Source organism: Balaenoptera musculus, chromosome 10 (genome assembly GCF_009873245.2).
Source record: "Balaenoptera musculus isolate JJ_BM4_2016_0621 chromosome 10, mBalMus1.pri.v3, whole genome shotgun sequence".
Lineage (NCBI taxonomy): Eukaryota > Metazoa > Chordata > Mammalia > Artiodactyla > Balaenopteridae > Balaenoptera > Balaenoptera musculus.
The window spans coordinates 7,681,426-7,702,607 of record NC_045794.1 but is presented as its reverse complement, the minus strand read 5'-3'; the positions used below and the strand labels follow the sequence as shown (position 1 = coordinate 7,702,607).

Sequence of the window (21,182 nt, the reverse complement as noted above, 5' to 3'; positions counted from 1 at the left end):
AATCATGACGGTTGGCTTTTAGACCATTCGACTTGATGTCTCAGATTAGAAGCTGACAAAGCTGGCTGGATACACTGACCGGCCTGCCATTGCAGTCTCAGGAATGGTGTCATGGAAATTAGAATCCCCAGGTGCTACTCCCAGCTTGGACACTGACAAACAGGATGACTTGACAAGCACACTCACTCTTATCATTTCAGCCTCAGCCTCCTTACGTAGAAGGAGGGGTGCCGTGTGAGACTCAAAGAAGGTGTGTATGAAAGCATCATAAACTTTGCAAAATGTTTAAACAACTACAATATCATGATTTCAGGGTTTTTCCTGATACACTAACCAGAGTTGTCTCAAAAGAAACTATACAGGACTTACCCTAAAGAGCCACCCCCTGGCAGATAAGAAAACTACAGTAAGATGAATTGGTGTGGGAGTGGAAAACATTACTAACAACAGTTAATTTTAATTGGAGATAGTCTTGTCTGTCAGTTATATAATAATGCCACCTTTCTTCCTTGTGCTAAATAGAGTATGATGAAATAAGCATCGTAACAGTTTTTAGAATACTACTAGTCCTTGAGAACTCCTTATTTGGTTGAAATGAAAAGTTACATACAATGTCTAATGAAAATTAATTAACATTAACATTACATTATAAAATAATAATAATAATTGCTAATGTTTATGGAGGGTTTACTCCATACCAGGTACAATTCCAAATATCTTTTCATGTCTTAAATCACTTAATTCTTTCAACCACTCTGTGAGATAGGTAACTATTTTTACCACTACCTACCCTCATTCTACAGATGAGGAAACAATCATCCAACAATTGCAGCCAATGTTAGAACAGGATTTTAACCCAAGCACTCTGGCATCAGAGCCTCAGCTATTAACCACTCTGTTATTCTCCAGAGCTGTCATGTTGCGTGTGGGTATTAAGCACTTGAAATGTGGCCAGTCAGAAGTGAGATGTGCTGTTGGTGTAAAACACGTACTGGATTTCAAAGATGTAGTAAGAAAAAAAAAAAATGTAGATACCTCATTCACACTTGTGTATGTTAATTACATGGTGAAATAAAAAAACATTTTGGGTATATAAAATTGAATAAAATATATAAGTAAATTAATTTTATCTGTTTCTCTTTAATTTTTTTAATGTGGCTACTAGAAATTTTTAAAGAACACAGATGGCTCCCATTTTGTATCTGTTAGATAGTGCTGTCCTGGAGATGCAAAGGGGTATGTTATGGTACACCAGTAGAGTTCATCTCGTGGTTGTGAACTCCATCTCCCAGGTTCCTCGTCCTCGTGTGTGTGACACTAGTACATGTACATTAGAAGGGAAGTTGAAAAGACACATAAGCGATCAAGCTCTTTGGTTCGGTTCCTGATCCCTACCTCTTCCAAGTAGATGTTGAGTGTGTCAGGTCCAGATTCAACCTTCTTCACCAGTGATTGCTGGAGAAGCTGAATAAGAAAGGAGAAAAAAAAGGAGACTGAGAGCCAGAGCCTTCCCTATCCCCTAGAGTAATCTTCCAAAGCTCTGCCATGGTTGCAGAAACAATATATACTGTGGAAAAGGTAAGAAAAAGGAACCAAGACTATAACAGGTTCCATATCATATATCTGGTGCACCTTTGTAGCCCATTTAGATAATACAATCATGAGTTGTATGTATAAACCATGATGCCCATTTCACCAGCTTTTTAATGATAATTAAAAGCTATAATAATAAGCCCCCCTCAGAGATAGAAAACAGAAGCAACTTACTAACTGTTTGGTGCCTTCCATGGGACTGAACCCGGAAAGCATCTTTACTTCCACAATAACCATATTGGAAGAGCTGCGACTCCCCACATAACTGAGGGCAGAAAGAAGCAAACCTGTGTGAGTCCATTATCTTCCCTCTCGGCACACTGTGCATCTGCAACACACACACACACACACACACTCTCTCTCTCTCTCTCTCTCTCTCTCTCTCCAGCTCAGCTTCCATGGTCTAGGTGCCCCCCACCGCACCTCCGCTGTCCTCACCTGGTATGGATGGTCAGAGCCAAGGATCGAGGTGAAGTACGTTGCTCACACCGAGCTTTCGCTATTTCCACACTAAGATTAAAGGCCTCCACACTTTTAGGAGGCAGAATATTATATCTCAGCACCGTCTAGTTGGAGGAAACAGATAACCAGATCAGAGTTGGGAAGGATTTTAAAGATTGTTCTGTTTGATAACTAATGAGAACCGACTGTACAGCACAGGAAACACTACTCAGTGCTCTGTGATGACCTAAATGGGAAGGAAATCCAAGGAAGAGGGGATAGATGTATACATGTGGCTGATTCACTTTGCTGTACAGCAGAAAGTAACACAACATTGTAAAGCAACTTTACTCCAATAAAAAAGAAATAAAAAATAAAAAGAGGGTACGGTTCGAACGACTTTCCTTGCAAATAAGGTAGATGAGAGAAGGTTCTACTAGAGGCAGAGATGCCCTCAGACTCTCCTTCCCAACGCACACTAGTCCTCCTGGAGCCCTGCTTACCTGCACATAGACACAGCCCTGGCCTGAGGCCTCCAAGGTGTACACCCCGGGGATATCGGGCAGAGTCTCCTGCTGAAACACCAACCGGTTGGCAGCTTGAACGTTGAAAGTGTGCTGGAAATTCTGAGCGGATTTTACAGCCAGGTTGACTTCCTCAGGCAGCACATAGACAGTAGTGGCATACTTGGCAAGAGCTTGGAGAGCAACTACAGTATCCTGAGGAAAACAATCAGGCATCAGGCATATGCTTACTGTTTTGTGGGCCATTGGAACTAACCTCCAAGAACCCTGTAACCTACACACCTGATTGTTGTTCACTAGCTTGGATGATACCTCCTCTAAGGATCTAAGAACCACATTCACCAATGCTGGGGAAGCTAACGTAGAAATCATAATATCTTACCTGCATAGAAAATCACCATCAAGTCATTCTTGAACACTCATGGGTCGTTAGGCTAATTTCATATATTTATATTCAGCAATGAAACCTAGCTTCAGAACGGGCTATTGTTAGAAGTAAGTGGATCGAAGAGAATCCAAAAAAGAGTATATATATATCTATACGTATAACTGATTCACTTTGCTGTACAGCTGAAACTAATGCAACATTGTAAAGCAACTATACTCCAATTTTTTTTTAATTGGTAAAAAAAAACCAAAAACAAAAAGTGAGTGGATCACTGCTCAATATATATTTTGCAATTTCCTTATTTGGGGAAGAAACAGCAGTAACTTGATAACCCTAAAAATTGCATGCTCTTCAAAGTTATTTAATTGCATAATGATCTTCTGTGGCACAGGGTATCAGGGGATTCTTGGAAAACCCCTCCTTGAAGGACAAAGCTTCTTAGCCATTATGACATGTGACAATCTTTTCTTCATCCGGGAATAAGACAGATAAACTGTTTCTAAGAGAGTATGGCATCACGTAAAAAGTGTGAGCCTTTCCTTTCTGAAAACATGATTTATATAAATTACAACCGGAGGAAAGAAAAAAAGAATGAGATATTCTGCAAAATTGTCATATCTCACTCTGTGTTATGGAATTTCTGTATGCTCGAAACTTTGTCAAATATCTACTGCATAATAAAGGAACCCCACTTCTCCCTATCCCAAACAAAAAAGAACAGTCATATTTAGACATCACACTGTCATATAAAGATAGGAAGACAGGTATCAACCCAGGGGAAGCTGTGAACAAGTTATATCTGTGCAGCTTGGCCATCTACAAACAACTTTTTGTCTATGCTCTGTGACCTGGAGCCCAGGAGGGCTTTCTTTATTCCTTGGACATGTGGAGACTATTCAAGGAATGGGACCTCACCATCACCTAAAAACCGAAGTGGGTAATATGTGACTTCTTGTAATAGCCAAGGATTTTATTGAAAAGCAACTCTGGCATATATCTGTCACGGAGAATTCTAAACATTCCATCCTCTGCTTTCTAAAATTATATATTATGATTATTTAGGGCTCAGCAAGAAGAAGGAAATCTTTCCTGATCTTTGGCCAAGAATTTCCCTGAAACAAGGAAACATAGTACCATATAACTTTTTAAAATTCCAATTAAGTCATTACCATATGCAAGGTCTTAACATCATCTCTTAACATCTACACCAGGCACTCCATCTATTAAAATCTGTTCATTCTTCCAGGTCTACTTTACATGTTACATCCTCAGTGAAACTGGCCCTGATTTCAACAAGTCATACTATAATCGCTATGAGAACAAAAAATGTGTTTTCTTGTTTACCTCTGTATCATCAGTGACGTGGAAAGAGTAGGGATTTAATACTATTTACAGAACAAATGAATTAATGGCTATTCTCTCTGTGATCATCTAAGATGATTTTTATGACATTATTTGAATTTATCATACAATTCCACCTCCTTTTTTCCCTACTGCCACCCCACCAATTCGATTTCTCTTTACCCCTAACCTAGACAAATGAAATAGTCTCCTGATCTCTTCAAATCCAGTGTCTCTCTCCTCTAAATCATCCCATATCCAAGGGACAGATTAATCTTTCTGAAACAAAGTTTAAAAAAATTAATGGCTCCTCAGAATTAGGCAGAAACTGAGCCTGACATGCAAGGCCCTTCATAATATGAAGCTACCTTACCTTTTCAACTAAGTCCCTTTATGCTTCAGCTAAACCAGTTTTCCCAACAGCCATTCTACGGTTTTGCAAATGGGTGTCTCTACTCAGACTATTCCCCCTTCCTTTCAATAGTTGCCTAAAATTTTTACATGTCCCTTTAGATCTCCCTCAAGTGCCATTCCCCTGTGAAGACTTTTCTTACCCCTCAAGCTGATATGAGGTCTCTCTCCCTCTTGAAATTCAATATTTTGTACGTTTTGTATCTTTGTGAAGACTTTTCTTATCCCTGTGAAGACTTTTCTTATCCCTCAAGCTGATATGAGGTCGCTCTCCCTCTTGAAATTCAATATTTTGTAACTTTTGTATCTTTGTTCTGTAACCAGATCCTGCTATGTAATATATACAACTTTTCCTAGCTTTCTTTCTAGGTTGTAAACTTTTTAAAGACTCTATCTTACCAGCTTTCCAATACCTGAAATAGGAGGTATACCTGTAAAATCTTGCTTTGATGCTTACAGACCCCATAACTGGCTTTCTAGTTTGTGACTATGTAAATCTAGCCATAATTATACATGTCCTCTTTACATGTAGAACATAGATTTCATGATGTTTCATACTCTACAAAGAAAGAGACTTAAATGCATAGAGTACTATTTATGTGCTCAAATGACCTAATTTTATGAACCCTTCTATATATTTTTCGCATGATTTTCTCCCTTTCTATAGAGTGATTAGTCCCTGGACCTAGAGGGCAAGGGCAATAGTTTTTCCTCTCTCTCCACACGAGATCTAATCCTGGTTTTTCCTCTCTCTCCACATGGGATCTAACCCTACCTGATGAGTGGCAGAAGAGCAGGCTACTTACCTGAGTGGAGGAGAACCCTCCATATGCATTTTGCTGCTTGACCAACCAAGCCACTATGCCAGTGGCCTTCTTTATCTCATTTTGAGTCAAGTTGGCTTTGCTGAGCCAGGTCAACAACACATATGCCGTAAGTTCCACATCTACAGCCTCAGGCTCAGACCAAGGGCTGGCATCCAATGACGGAGTAGGTTTGTGGCTCCAGTGAAAGGACGTTCCTATGGAGAAAAACACGTACTTAGGAAAGTCTTAGAAGGAAATGACTTTCCCATATTCACTTTGTAAATGCTACACCTTAAACCAGAGAAAGTACCAACCAAAAATTAATCGTGAGTTAGAAAAAAATATTTCTCAAATCTTCTGATTTATTGGCCACCATGTCCATGCAAGGATGTGTGTGTGAGTGTGTACACCCGCACATAATTCCCCAGGGTAAAGCTGGGAGCATCAATAAATGCCTCCAGCAATGATATCAGAACCTCCCTTGTTAATTTATAAATTCTTATGTTAATGGAGATAGGTAAGTAGAAACTTCTTTTAAGAATTTTATGTGTTTGGGGTCTTTTTTTTTTTTTGGCTTACAAAATTTTATTAATTTTCAGCATTTATTTTCCTTAATCAAAGGTCTAACATTTTAAGAAGAATAAAAACGGCAGAACATGCATAAGAACTCTGAGAAACCATAGAAGAAATGCTAATGAGGGCGAGCAAATAAAATATGAGACCAAATCCCGACTCTATGACAGCCACAATGGCAGGTAACTTGAAGACAACAAACAGCAAGTAGAAATGAGAAGAGTGGAAGCTAGAAGTCTAACTAAATATAAGGTTAGAGATAATAAATACATAGCCCACAGGAGGCAATCTAAGTGGAAGAACAAAAGAAAACATGTCAGCCTGCCATGCAAGATAATGGAGAAGAGTTAATCACATTAAACTGATATACACCTGAGCAGATATAACTCCACCCACTGTCTGAGATCCCCATTCCACGACTAGAGCTGCTTACACACAGGCCAAAAAACTACCCAGAGCCCATATGAGAGGACAACTCGGCAATGACATTCGTATAGATGAAAGCTGAGATTAAATTTCTGCCTGGAAGTATAATTTTAAATAAACAGCTAGGTAAATAAAATTCATTAATATTGTATTTACAAGATCTGTTAGAATATCGAATACTTTTTTTTTTTTTTTTTGGCCACACCACGTCACTTGCGGGATCTTAGTTCCCCGGCTGGAGATTGAACCTCTACCCTCAGCAATGAAAGCGCCGAGTCCTAACCCCTGGACCACCAGGGAGTTCCCAGAATATCAAATATTATTCTAAATACATCCAAAAGTTTGAAAAGGACCTTGAGAAATCTCCAAGTTCAAGTCATACCCCATCAAACTCCATGATTTTACACCAAAGAATTGTTAAATATCTGCAAAAGGGTGGTTCTCCAATGCCAATACGTTTTCTGACTAGTTTCTACCATCTATTTTCTCTTCATGTTAAAAATATAACATGCCTTTGAGGACTTTCAGGGGCTTTCCTGCAAAACTGTTAACAATGATTTTATGACTTAACTTTTACTAAAATGAATCCTAGAATTGAATATATGTGGGACTATGGAGACTAGGGAAATTTTTCACATATTTTCACAATTTCAAAAAACTCCTGGGACTTCCCTGGTGGTCCAATGGTTAGGACTCAGCGTTTTCACTGCGGTGGGCCCAGGTTCAATCCCACAAGCCACATAGCATGGCCAAAAATAAATAAATAAAATAAAAACAAGAAAGCAAAAAATTCCTAACATGGCCAGCATACCTGAGATGATAGCCTGTCGATCTAGCTTTTCAAGAAGAATGTTTCTGATGTCCATTTTCCCAGCCAGAGTGAAAGTATAAGCTAGTAGGGCCTGTGTGTAGGGGTTGGTGGTGGAGGAGACGGAATGATTGAGACACTGCAGACCCTGACTCACCATCAGGTCCTAAAAAGTGAAGATGAAGAACTGAATTTATAAGGCATTCCTTTTAAAAGGGGCAGTGACTGATGTGTATAAAACTGATGCCTAATAAGAACCTGCAGTATAAAAAAACAAACAAAACAACTAATACTAAACTTTCATTGGGTTATTTGTATGGAAATATGTTAATATAAATGTTTCAGACATTACATGAAATTTCTAAAAATCTTATATTTGTATTTGTATGGAAATATGTATGGAAATATGTTAATATAAATGTTTCAGACATTACATGAAATTTCTAAAAATCTTATAAGTTCTGGTATAATGTTATAAGTAATAATCCTAGTTATTACTTTAAAATGTATATCTCAGAAATAACTAATTTTCTTGTCAACTGCATTATTATGAACTTTCATCAAATCTTTAACCGTGGTCATTTTTAAGTCTTTTGTCATTTACAGACAGTTCTGGGTGTACTCTGATGATTTTGCAAATATGTTCCTATAAAAGGGTTTCATCTTCAAGAAATTCATGGAAAAGACTCTGACAAGTACAGGTTTCTGGTAACTGACTGTACTGCTGAACTGAATGAATAAGCATTTTCAGAACTCTAATGAAAAACTGATGAACTCATAAAAGTGCTAACAAAAGATCAAGATGAAAAAAAAAATTAATTACATGGGACTGAGTGAACTGATGAGGATGAGTATAATTTTTGTGACTTTCTGTCTGAATTTAAAAAAAAAAAAAAAATCCCACAAGGACTCAGAGGCAAAGAATATACAAATCAATTTTCACTGCAAAGTAAAGGAGCTGTTACAGTGGAGGATTACTGGACTGAAGGTCAATATTATGACATAGTATGAGTGTGTTTCATGTTTGGTAATTGCAATCATTGTTGCTTTTGTTGTGGTCATCCATGTACAATGCTTGGTGTCAGTCTATTTATGTCTTGTAAAAATAAAATACAGTGTGTGTGTGTGTGAATAAAAAAAAAAAAAAAAAAGGGGCAGTGATAAGGAAATCATCATATCCTCTTTTGAGTTTAAAAGGCTGGCTAGGGACAAAAATAGGTGACTTTCTCTAGAAACAGGCATGATCAGGAGACTGTCAAGGGGAGGAGCTAGAGAAACTCACATCTGTGGTCTTTCCCATCTCCAGCAACGCAGCCGTGATGTAGGCAGTCAAGGAGACCTTGTCATCGACTCCACCCTGGATGGAAACGGAGACAGGAAGTCAGGGCAGCAGCCAGCACATGAAGAATTGCATGCACGTTGCAGAAATGTGTCCCCTCTGAACGGATGAATTATTATTATTATTTTTTAAAAAGCACTCCTGGGACCTCCCTGGTGGTCCAGTGGTTAAGACTCCAAGCTCCCAACGCAGGGGGCCCAGGTTCCATCCCTGGTCAGGGAACTGGATCCCTCATGCCTCAACTAAAGATGCCACAAGCGGCAACAAAGATCCTGAGTGCCGTAACTAAGACCCGGCACAGGCAAATAAAAAAATAAATATTAAAAAAAAAAAAAAAAGGGCTTCCCTGGTGGCGCAGTGGTTGGGAGTCTGCCTGCTAATGCAGGGGACACGGGTTCGGGCCCTGGTCTGGGAGGATCCCACATGCCGCGGAGTGGCTGGGCCCGTGGGCCACAGCTGCTGAGCCTGCGCGTCTGGAGCCTGTGCCCCGCAGCGGGAGGGGCCGCGATGGTGAGAGGCCCGCGCACCGCGATGAAGAGCGGTCCCCGCACCGCGATGAAGAGTGGCCCCCGCTTGCCGCAGCTGGAGAAAGCCCTCGCACGAACCGAAGACCCAACACAGCCAAAAATAAATAAATAAATAAATAAATAAAGTAGCTATAAAACGCAGCTTTCTTTAAAAAAAAAAAAAAAAAAAAAAGAAGCGCTCCTTTCCACAGGCTAACCACAGCCCCAAGCCTCCAGGACACACAGTGGAGGGGAGAACTGGCTGGACTTCAACAACTGCACAGCCTTATACGGTAACCTGCAAGAAGTAACATGAGGTCTTCAGCTCTGAGTGGGTATTTAGGAAACCCAAGATAAGGTGTTAGGAAGGATAACAGGTTTTAAAAAAAGTGGGGGGAGGGAGTTGGGATAAGGAGAAAATCTCTTATTCTCAGATTTTTTACTGAATCTGAGCCTCCCCCAAATGGACGTTCCCCTCAAGTGGCATAAAGCCCAGCTTCTTCTCCAGAGGAGAATAGGTAACATCTTCCTGATTAATGCCTTTCACAGAAGGATATTAGCAATTTTTAAAAAAATATATGTAATCTAAATTACTATCTTTGTTCTATAGATAAGAGTACAAACACTTAAAATGGTTAAATAGTTTGTTCAAGAGTACACAACTGTGGGCTTCCCTGGTGGCACAGTGGTTAAGAATCCGCCTGCCAATGCAGGGGACAAGGGTTCGAGCCCTGGTCCGGGAAGATCCCACATGTCGCGGAGCAACTAAGCCCGTGTGCCACAACTACTGAGCCTGCACTCTAGAGCCCGCGAGCCACAACTACTGAGCCCAAGAGCCACAACTACTGAAGCCACGCACCTAGAGCCCATGCTCCGCAACAAGAGAAGCCACCGCAATGAGAAGCCCGAGCACCACAACGAAGAGCAGCCCCCGCTCGCCGCAACTAGAGAAAGCCCGCGCGCAGCAACGAAGACCCAACGCAGTCAACAAAATAAAATAATAAAATAAATAAATGTATAAAAAAAAAATACACAACTAATAAGCTGGGTTTAACTCTGGAGCTCCCGGTAAGGACCGAACCACCAAGTTTGACAACATAAATGATGGGTTTCTTGAGAGACTGGCTGGCTCTGGTAAGACAGGAGGAAGAAAAACCTCTAGGGTCTTGTTGTAGTCACGTCCTGGCTTGTACTACTCCCCCGTATGGGGGACACTGGGAAGATCCTGCATAAGGAACACTAATGAATCATATAGAGATTTGGTTTTCAATGCTCAAGATTTTTTTTTAATTGATTTTTTTTTTTTTTTCCGGCTGCAACGCACGGCATGCGGGATCTTAGTTCCCAGACCAGGGATTGAACCCATGCCCCCTGCAGTGGAAGCGCAGAGTCCTAACCACCGGACCTCCAGGGAAGTCCCAGTGCTCAAGATTTTTAATCCAGGTCCTGGAGTAGCATAACGATTCCTCTAGGAAAGCTGGTACAGTCTTTCTCTCCCTCGGTCTGTTCTGAATTGAACAAGCTGCCCACACCCCGACACCTTGCCCTGTGTTGGGAAAGGTCAGGCAGTGCAGTGAATGGGCGGGAACAGTGCCTCTGGAGTCCAAGTGCTGTGGTTCAAATTACAGTCCTGCCGCCCACTAGCATTCACCTCAGGCAATTTACTTAACCCCTGCACCTAGTTTCTTCATCTGTAAAATGGAATTAATAATGATATGCCAGTGCTTAGCATGTTGATTTGTTGTAAACATTAAATATGAATATCAGATAGAGTACTTAGTGCCTGCCAGAGAGTAAACCCCTTACAAAAGACACTGAGCTGTCTAGGAGTCCCCACCAGAGGAAATGGCTTTGCTTCAGACTTAGGGAAATAGGAAAAGGCTCAGAGATCTTCTAGTCCAGTGGTTCTCAAACTTTAGCAAGTATCAGGGTCACCCAGAGGGCTTGTTAAAACACAGTTGCTGCCCTTACTCCCAGAGTTCCTCAGAGTAGGTCTGGGGTGAGAGCTGGAATTTGTATTTCTTTTTTTTTTTTAAGATTTTTTTGATTTTTTTAAAAAAAGATTTTTAAAGTCTTTATTGAATTTGTTACAATATTGCTTCTGTTTTATATTTTGTTTTTTTAGCCGCAAGGCATGTGGGATCCTAGGTCCCCGACCAGGGATGGAACCCACACCCGCTGCACTGGAAGGTGAAGTCTTAACCACTTGGACCACCAGGGAAGTCCCTGGAACTTGCATTTCAAACAAGTTCTCAGGTGGTGCCGATGCTGCTGATCTGGGGACCATACTTTGAGAACCATATTCTAGTACATATTCTCATTTTACAGATGTGGAAGCTGAATGCTCAGACTGGTTACAAATATTGACCAAGGTCACCCAGAGCCAGGCCTGAGACCTGAAGAACTGACTCTCAGGCCGGTGCTCTCTTGATTCTGCTCACTCAGAGGTACAAGTCCCTCCCAGACACAGCAGTGGGTTGTGGGCCCCTGGGCAGGTCCGCACCTTCATAGCTGTGTGCAAGAGCTCTCCCACGTTGGCATAGCAGCCATCGGAGAGCTGGTTTCCTGCCATCCACATGAGAGCATCCTGGATGTTCTTGTCATCAATGAAGATGAGTTTCTGAGCCTGGCCAAAGCATTTGGTGACAAAGGCTGTCAGCCTGTATGGGTAAAGAGGGAAATGTGGCATGACGGTGGATTTCCAGGGGAGGGTGCAATAGTTCTACAGTTTATTCTGTTGAATGGTTCCAGAAGGGAAGTTGAGGAAACATAATGCCATAGGAAGCTTGGAAAAGGGAGGCGTTAATTGGCATTCATTGGGACAAGAGCTGGGAGGTACAAGGTCAGAGAGAAGGGTAAGGGGCTTGACCATACATGAAGCTGAAATAAACAGTATTAAAGTGGTAGAGGATAGAAAGCAAGAAGGAATGGGGTTAAGGGGAGAGGTAGAGGAATAATTCCAGAGGGTTCAGGAATTATGCTCTGGGGTACAGAACTCATGGGGAACTGGACAACATTACCATGTGTTTCCATTTTCATCGTTCTCCCCAAAGGCACTGTAGGAGCCGGTGCTGTGTTTGTACATCAGCTCCCTCTGGTACCCTGGGAAGCCAGATGTGGTTTTAGATGACAGTGATAACTTCAAAAAACACCCCCATGGCCTTCAAGGATGAGGGACACTTCAGGGGCTGAACTTCCCTGAGTCTTATCACCGATCATAGGCGCTAGACAAGGTGTCCAAGAGTGAACACCAACTCACCCAGCTTCAGGAAACCCACTGCTCGAGACCTGATTTCCTCAGTCAGCATCCCTGTCGTCTCCAGGTACTGCAAGACGTAAATGATGGGAGCGAACAAGACCATGTTCTGCTCCCCACAGCCATTTGGCATCTGCACCAGACTGTCTAGGTTCTTCAGGGCTGTGCCCATGATGTCCCCTGGGATCCAAAAGGAGAGGGAAGGAAGGTGGTGGCAGAAGAAGAAACCCTTAAGAGTTATTATCATACATTTAACAAACACGTATTCACTATCATTTAGGGAGTCTCTACTCTGTGACCTGGGGGGCAAGAGCCTCCACCTCGAAGAGCCCATAGTCAGGGGGGGCAAACAGTTACAATACATTGTAATGCTAATTTATTATAAGCAAGTATAACATATATAATATCGGGTATGTACAAGGTGCTGGAGTACACAGAGAGGTATGTAGGCCACCTGAGGGCGTTCATGGCTTTCAAGAAGCTGATGAGGTTTGTAATAAAACCTGCAATGCTTAGTCTCAATCTCTAAGTGCCTCCACTGCATATAAATACATCACCCTCCAAATCACCAAGTCTCTCCCAAGCACACACACACTCCTGATACGCTTTTCCTCGTTATGTCTCTTGACCCCTCCATATACTTCACAAGCCAGTAAGCCTGACATAAGTGACTCATGAACATCTGCATTTTAGTCATTGAGTTCAACTCAAATGTGCAAATATGTACTGAAAGTCAACTGCAGGAACTGTACTAAGAACAAAAATGAAAAAGACGTGGCCCTTGTCCTCAAGGATCCCTCAATGCAGTGTGGAAGACAGACAGAGACAGTGAGCTATAATACAGTGAGGTGAGTGCTAGTCCAGAGGTATGAATCAAATACAGCCAAAACGGAGACATTTTCACCTGGAAGGGATCTGGGTAGGGGGTTAGAGTACAGAAAGAACCTAACATGTATAGGCCTTCTACTATGGGCTAGATATTGTGCTGGGAAATTTATTATATTTAATCTTTACACCAGTCCTGAAAGGTAGGTTATTATCACTGTCTTACAGAAGGGAAAAGAAGGATCGAAATTGTTCATTAACTTATCCAAGGTCACATGGCTATTAAATGGCAGAACTGGGATCCTAAGCCAGTTCGATACAACTTTCAAGCTCATGTTTTTCTATTTGCTCCCTCTCCTTGCCTAAAGAAGTGGCATGTCCTATGTAAATATGGTTGAATCTTCCCAAAACTGTATTCAAATATATGAAGTCCTCATTTTTATTTTTTTTTTATTTTTATTTTTATTTTTTGAAGTCCTCATTTTTAAATGGTTCCTGCAAACATTTCGTCTCCCCTCCACCCAATTTATAGACCTAAACCTAAATACATATCAAGCTTCAACGACCTTTAACTTCCTCCTGCCGAGACTCTTTTCTGTTTTTAACTAGAGTATACGTCTGTCTAATCCCATCTGCACTGCACAGGCTGTATTTGCCCACTTTGTAAAATAAGCTCTTCTTCCTTCATCACTTCTAATCTACCATACCTTCCTCCAGATAGGGCCATAGGCCTCAACCCATGCCACACCTTGGCAGCCTCTGGCCCCATTTTTCCTTTTGGAGCCAAGAATCTCTGGTTGCTTACCCAGAACAGAAACATAAGCCTTGGCTGAATCACGAACAACATCCACAGGGACCTCCAGGGAGATGGATTCTGAAGCCATTTTTCCTATGAGGGGCAGAGAAAAGGTAAAACAATAAAAGGTGGAAATAGTGGGGGTTCTCACGCCCAAACCACAGAAAAACTTGCCATAATCCAGGGTTTTCTGTACCCAGTGCTTTCCGTGGGTTGGACGTAGATTTTTTTACCCTATCACAGTGGTCTTTGCTGAAAATAAATTCCAGCGAGAGCCATAATTGTGCTGTACATTTTCTCTTCTTCATCCTGCCTTTCAGCTACTTGGCCCCATTGGGAATGGCACCCCTAGACTCTCCTATTTCTTCTTGTCCTGTATATTCCTCCTTTTGCCTAAGAAGACCTCCTGTTGCTAAGGGAATTCTCACACCAACCCCTCTCTGTGTTCACCCACCTTTGGAGCACAACAGTGAGCTGTGTGTCTTCTCCACAAGGACTCCTTCCGGCTGACATGGAGAGAGACAAGGATGGGTGAAAAAACATAGATGAGTATCAGGGCAGGTGGCACTGAAGGAATAGGAAGGGGAAGGGAAATGGGGAGAAGAGGCCCTGCCTGTGCTCCAGGGCTTCACTCAGAACTGGAGAGAACAAAGCTTCTCTTTGACATTCAGAAGGACTCCATTTCAACCCAGGGAGGGGCCTCTCAGTAAAATTCTTTCTGGGCTAGAGCTAAGGATAAGTTTAGGAAACTTCTAAGAGACAGGATTGACAATGGGGTTCATGATGACAGGAAGCAGCGAATGATGACATTAGGGATTTTCTTAGGAGAAACTAACATTCATTGAGTGTCTACAAAGTAACAGGTACTGTATTAGGTACTTCCATAGACCATCAGTATGGGTTAAGCAAGTAGTTAAGGGCAGAAGGGGGTCAGGGAAGGATAAAGGTGAGCTGCCTGATTGGCGTTGGAGTAAGACTGCTGCAAGAGACTGACGTGGTTAGACACACACTGACCATCCCTGGCTTGGTTGCTGCCTCTACCTCTGAAGCTAGGCCTGCAGGAAACTCACCTTGACCAGAACTGGTTTGATGAGTGTGTCACTCTGGCCCTTTTCTGGAACAAACCCCTTCTGGTCCCCACAGAGTTCATTGCTGTCCAGAATCTTAGTGCTCATAGTGAAGTTTACATGACCTGAGAAGAAAGAGGGCAAAAGGAAGACATCAGCCCTATTGGCAGAGGTACCAATGAGGTCTCTTCCCCTCTAGATTAGTGCTTCTTAAACTTAATGGCATACAAATCACCTGCGGCTCTTGTCTGTTACAATACAAACTCTATTTCAGTAGATCTGAGGTGGAGCCCACATTCTGCGGTAGGTGGCCTCTAAGGGACCCCAGTGATCCCTGCCTCCTGATATTTACACTGTTGTGTAATCCCCTCTTCTTGCCTGTGGGCTGGATTTAGTGATTTGCTTCTAATGGAGAGGATAGGGCAGAAGCAATGAGATGTCACGGCTGAGCTTAGGTTATAAAAAACACTGCAGCTTCTGTCTCAGGTGCACTCTTCCTCTCAAGCCACGAACTCTGGAGGAAGCCAGCTGTCATGTCATGAGGCAGCCCAGTGGGGAGATTCATGTGATGGGAAACTGAAGGAGGCCACTAGCCAACACCTGAGGCCAAGAACTGCAGCCTTCAGTCTGACAGTCCATGAGGATCAAAGGCTTTGGAATGAGCTTGGATGTGGGTTCTCTCCTGGGCAAGTCTTTGGATGAGAACACAGCCCTGGCTGAACTTCATGAGAGACCTTGGGCAAGAGGCATCCAGCTACACTGCACAAATTACTGACCCACAGAAACTATGTGATAATAAATGTTTGTTCTTTTAAGCTGCTAAATTTTAGGGTAATTTGTTAAGCAGCAGTAGATAACTAATACACCAAAAGACTGTACTTTGAGTTGCAAGGACTTAATCCAAGAGCAAATGACATCTCATAGGATTATTGTGATGATTAAATGAGTTAATTCATGTAAAACAGTTAGGACAGTGCCTGGCCCATAGCCCATAGTAAGTATTTGACTAGTAACATTATCTCTTGTCCTGGCGTAAATATTAAAATCTCCCTCTTTCACTCTCAGAATAGTCCAGTGTGGATAATGTTTTGGTCATCTATCAAAGAATATTCGCTTATTTTTTTATAACATAGAATTAGGAGGGAGAAAAATAGAGGCAAATACAAAGAGGAAAGAGAAAACAAAGCAAATACAGTAGAGGAAAGGGTAGAGTTCTCAGTCTCTGTGCTTTCCTTGCCCATCTGCCACTTCCTTCTCTTACCCAGTTTGACAGCTGTGATATTCCAGTGATAGGATTTTGATTCATCAGCACAGAGACAGCTGGAGGCCTGAGAGTCTGTCCCTGGTTCCACCTGGTACTCCTCTGATTTAGCCAGCTTAGTCTGAACCTGAAGAGGATATTTGAGTGATAAAGTGTCGGAGTAAAGGAGACAATACACAGAGGTTTAGGAAAATATGGGGGCAGAGACACCGACATCTCATTTCTTTCTCGGGGAAAATTGGTATGCTTCCAGTTTAGGGACTGACACCTGCTTCTTGCATCCCCAGCTCTTACCCTGATGCACTCCTTCAGATAATTGAAGATGGTGGCAGTAAGACGAAAGGATTCTCCGCGAACTACCGAGTAAGGGAGAGTCAGATCAACAAAGAATGGCTTGAAGGCAGTCAGTCCAACAGTGGGTGAAAGACCAAAGCCTCTGGACTGGGAAGTGCAAAAAGTCATGGCCTTCCATGTGGTGATGGTATCAGGAACTGTGACGTGGACAGACTCCTTCCCTGAGTTACTGTGAGAATACAAGAACCCAGGTGAAGCAGACAGCAGGAGAAAGGCATTTGGGAATTAAGCTACAAATTTGTCTGCAGAAGTGAATATTTCGTTGCTGTTGTGTGTGGGGGAAAAAGCAAAAAGGCAATCGAAATGGTGGCCCACATGAATCTCAGAGTGTGAATCTTCGAGTGAGGATGTACAAGTATGGGAGAAGGGGGGTTGTCTGAGGATGTGAGGAGAGGGAGTATGTGTGGGTGGGCATCTGTGTGCAAACATATCTGTAAGAGAGCCCAGTGCCCTCTGAATCAGTGAGAATATGCCTTCTTAGGGTTTGTCAAAATGAGCGGGTAAGCAGTGGGCAAGAACCAAACTCATGTCAAGATGTGCCTTTCCGTTTGTGTGGCCCTGCAGTGAGAATGCACTGTCTGCACTGAGCAAATGTGAAGACGTGTGAATTTGTTTTGAGTGATTGTATATAACTGTTTAAGAATCCAGGGAAAGAAACACGTGCTCATATCCCCATTAAACCTTCTTGGCTTGAGACTTAGGTTCATTAGAAATTATCTGAGTCTGAGTTCTCTGCTGAATCGACACTGTATATATAATTTTGTTATACCTTTTAGGCATCACTTACCCAACAGGAAACAGATCCCAGAGCCAAGTCTCCGGGAAGTACTGGCGAACCTGAGAATCCTCTGGCTGACTTAAAGTTTCCATGTAAGACAGTGCAATATTTTCATAGCTTTCTAAGGAGACCAAGAACAAGGGAAAAAGCAGAAGACTTATGTCATGTGATAAACTGAGGTGGAGAGAAAACCAGCAAGAAATTCAGAGGGAAGCAGAGAACATCCAGTCTGAGATGAGGACAACTAGTGAGCCTGCGCTCTAGAGCCCGAGAGCCACAACTACGGAGCCCTCGAGCCACAACTAATGGAGCCCGCACACCTAGAGCCCGTGCTCCGCAACAAGAGAAGCCACCTCAACGAAGAGTAGCCCCTGCTCGCCGCAAATAGAGAAAGCCCATGAGCAGCAATGAAGACCCAACGCAGCCAAAAATAAAAAGATAAATAAATTAATTAGTTTTTTTGAAAAAAAGAGAGAGATGAGGAGGAAGGACCACTGAGGAACTGACTGGTCATGAGACTATCAGGGGAAATGACAGACACGGACGTCTGGCCAGTGAATGAGTAGATAAGGGCTTCAGGCTTCAAAAGCCCTCCCCAGAGACAGAGAGAGAGTGAGATCCTAGGGAAACTGCCTTCATCTATAACCCACAATCCATTATCATTCTGGCTACTGGCTCAGTGCAAGAATAGGAGGCAAAGAGGGACCTTTCAGAGTTCCATGATGCTAAATATCTCAGTGAATCTGCAAGCCACAGAGGCAGCTTACCTTCCGTTGCAGTGCTGTGTTCTGAAATTTCGTAACTGCAGTCTATTGGCTTCTTGACTTTGGCGTTGGACAGTATTTTCAGGCCCACCTCCTGATAGGCACCAAAGGGACCAGAGAATGAAGAGTTAAGGGGGTCCTCTCCCTTACTACAAGGGCTACAGCCTAGAAATTTCACCCTCAAAGGGTTAAACCAACACATTCATTGCCTATTAATTGCGAGACCAATACCCAGCCACCAAGATTGGTTCACTTCTATTCCAGCTAGTGTGAAAGCTTTTCAATTAAACTTATCTCATTGTGTTTATATATAGATAGATAGATAGATGTATTATGCATATGTATATACACACATATACATACGTTTTTGCAAAATGATCACCACAATAAGTCTAGTTAACATCCATTACCATATATAATTACAAAAAATTTTCTTCTTGTGATGAGGACTTTTAAGATCTATTCGCTAGCAACTTTCAAATATGCTATACAGTAGCACTAACTATAGTCACTATGCTGTACATTACATTCCCAAGACTTACGTATTTTATAACTGGAAGTTTGTACCTTGTGACTACCTTCACCCATTTTACCCCCTCCACCTCCCATCTCTAGCAACTACCCATCTATTCTCTGTATCTATGAGCTTGTTTCATTGCTGTTGTTTTTGTTGTTGTTAGGTTCCACACGTAAGTGAGATCAAACGATATTTGTCTTTCTCTGTCTGACTTATTTCACTTAGCATAATGCCCTCACGGTCCATCCAGGTTGTTGCAAATGGCAAGATTTTATTCTTTTTTTTGGCTGATTAGTAGTATTCCACTTATTTCATCGTTCAATATGTTTAATACTTCTTCCAAATATTAGTCACTGTATCCTTATTATTTGATTTGGACTGAACTTTCTTAGGGCAGAGACCATATCAGCTCAATCAATTCAACAAAAATATAGTGAGCATTATGAAGGATCACGCATTATAGAGAATACAAAGATGAACAAGACCCACTTCCTGACCTCAGAGACCTCCTGGTCAGATGTGGGCCAAAGCATCCCAAACTTCTGTGAATAAAATAGGTGCAGTATCTTTCATAATAGAGACTTCTGGTCTACCTTTCTTCATTTTTTTTTCCTTCTTGGCTGATCCCATGGAAGTCAATGTTTGGAGACCCCAGAGAGAGGACTAGTGTATAGCCTCAGACAGTAGGTGACTTCTACAAGCATGAGGACCAAGTGAGGCTGCCTTACCCATCAGGAGTTTCTTTCACGATTTTGCCCCTGCCAGTGCCCATATGACTCTGCCTGCTTTATTAGATGTGAGCTTTCCTTTCCCCCTCCCACCACAATTGTTTCTATGAGAACAAAATGGGTAAGAACATCTACCTTGAAAAAACGGAAAACATCTATGCTTTCAGGGAACCAAGGCCTCCACATGGTAGAACGCCTGCGCCAACGCTCCTCGGGCACTGCATCAGTGAGGGGCGGGGGAAAGTCCCATGGGGCAGGCCCTGGACACTCATCATATTCATCCACCTGATAGGGGTAGTGACCGTACCAGAATGGGAACATACTATAGACCTGAGAAAAGACAGAAAAGGAAATAAATTTTTTTTTTCTTAAGAAAATAAAATATTGACATAGTGAAATCAGTTGAGAAACTTCTCTCAGATTCTGATTCTGGTGGCACAGTTTACTGCTCTTGTATTATTTCTCTTCATTATTCCAGAATTTCTTCCATCATAACCCCTTCCTCTAGTTCATTTTTTTCATAATCTGTCACCCTTATCTCCTATTTCATCTTTCCCGGTACTGACCGCTGTGACCGTATTAACCATGTCCTTCTCATATCATCATTTCTTTCTCTTTTTTTTTTTCCCTTTGGCCATGCCGCATGGCTTGCGGGATCTTAGTTCCCTGACCAGGGATTGAACCCGGGCCCACGGCAGTGAAAACACAGAGTCCTAACCACTGGACTGCCAGGGAAGTCCCCATATCATCATTTCTACCTTCATTTCCATACCAGCTTTGCTACCACCTTGTGGAGATGCAATATTTCCCTGAGACTCTCTTTCCCACTGCCTGGAATCCATCTCTTAATTCTGATGCGGTCAGTCTGTCTTCTCTGTTGACTCCCTCTTGCCACCATGTCAGCAGACCACTCACGGAGCTGTTGCTCAGCTCGCTCTCTGGTCTAAGCAGCAAGACGCTCTCATCCACGGCCCGGATCGCACACAGGGACTGGGGAGCTGCCTGCAGCTGCAGGTCCACATCTACTCCTGGAAGCTGCTGGGAAGGTGAGAAGCCAAGGGAAACCTGGGGAAGAGAAAAGGATAATGTGGGGATCAGGTCAGCCTGGAGAGGAGGAGAAACAGTCATCACCCATATGCCCTAAGTACGGTCCCCAGCCCACTCCTTCATTTTTATACTGATTTTTCTTTGTAAAGTATTGCCCTTTAGAAACAGGGTCTTGTAATACAATTGGAAAAACTAAGCAGCACGGTAGAATAATGTAGAAAGTTTCAAAGACAGAAAGTAGAAAGAAAGAGAATTTGTGGAATAGCTATACAGAACATGTGACTTCCCAGCATGACCTTTTAAAAGAAGCGGGAGAGCTAGAGAGTTCAACAAACCATGCAAAAGATCGAGAACATGATATCCAGCTTCAATATTAACTCCTTCTTTCCCCGCCCCTGCCTTATCTCCAACCCCAGCATACACAGGCTCTCTCTCTATGTCCAGACATTTCCTTCACCCTCTTCAACTGCCATTTTACCTGATTGTCAAAGCACATCTCCACTGAGAACTGAATTTTGTCTGCTATAACACCTCCACCGGGAAAAATGGCATACATCACCAGGGAAGGATCAGGGGCTAGTCTGGAGTTGAAGGTCAATGAGAGAGAGAAGGAGCCTTCCAGTCCTGAAAGGG

At 42.4% G+C, this 21,182-nt stretch overlaps 1 protein-coding gene across 1 annotated transcript in view; it reads right to left on the bottom strand.

Annotated features, from left to right (window-relative positions):
- A2ML1 (alpha-2-macroglobulin like 1) overlaps nucleotides 1-21,182 on the bottom strand; it is a 43,947-nt gene that overhangs the window by 4,436 nt on the left and 18,329 nt on the right. Inside the window, exons 14-33 of the mRNA XM_036865585.1 lie at nucleotides 21,028-21,173; nucleotides 20,418-20,567; nucleotides 19,638-19,832; nucleotides 18,261-18,351; nucleotides 17,503-17,614; nucleotides 16,656-16,884; nucleotides 16,362-16,488; nucleotides 15,104-15,225; nucleotides 14,488-14,539; nucleotides 14,043-14,126; nucleotides 12,416-12,592; nucleotides 12,177-12,258; nucleotides 11,660-11,816; nucleotides 8,594-8,668; nucleotides 7,315-7,477; nucleotides 5,505-5,719; nucleotides 2,538-2,753; nucleotides 2,032-2,159; nucleotides 1,768-1,858; nucleotides 1,396-1,464 (exon numbers count right to left, since the gene is read on the bottom strand). Coding sequence (XP_036721480.1) covers nucleotides 1,396-1,464; nucleotides 1,768-1,858; nucleotides 2,032-2,159; nucleotides 2,538-2,753; nucleotides 5,505-5,719; nucleotides 7,315-7,477; nucleotides 8,594-8,668; nucleotides 11,660-11,816; nucleotides 12,177-12,258; nucleotides 12,416-12,592; nucleotides 14,043-14,126; nucleotides 14,488-14,539; nucleotides 15,104-15,225; nucleotides 16,362-16,488; nucleotides 16,656-16,884; nucleotides 17,503-17,614; nucleotides 18,261-18,351; nucleotides 19,638-19,832; nucleotides 20,418-20,567; nucleotides 21,028-21,173 — 2,681 coding nt within the window. The remainder of the gene's footprint in view (nucleotides 1-1,395; nucleotides 1,465-1,767; nucleotides 1,859-2,031; nucleotides 2,160-2,537; nucleotides 2,754-5,504; nucleotides 5,720-7,314; nucleotides 7,478-8,593; nucleotides 8,669-11,659; nucleotides 11,817-12,176; nucleotides 12,259-12,415; nucleotides 12,593-14,042; nucleotides 14,127-14,487; nucleotides 14,540-15,103; nucleotides 15,226-16,361; nucleotides 16,489-16,655; nucleotides 16,885-17,502; nucleotides 17,615-18,260; nucleotides 18,352-19,637; nucleotides 19,833-20,417; nucleotides 20,568-21,027; nucleotides 21,174-21,182) is intronic.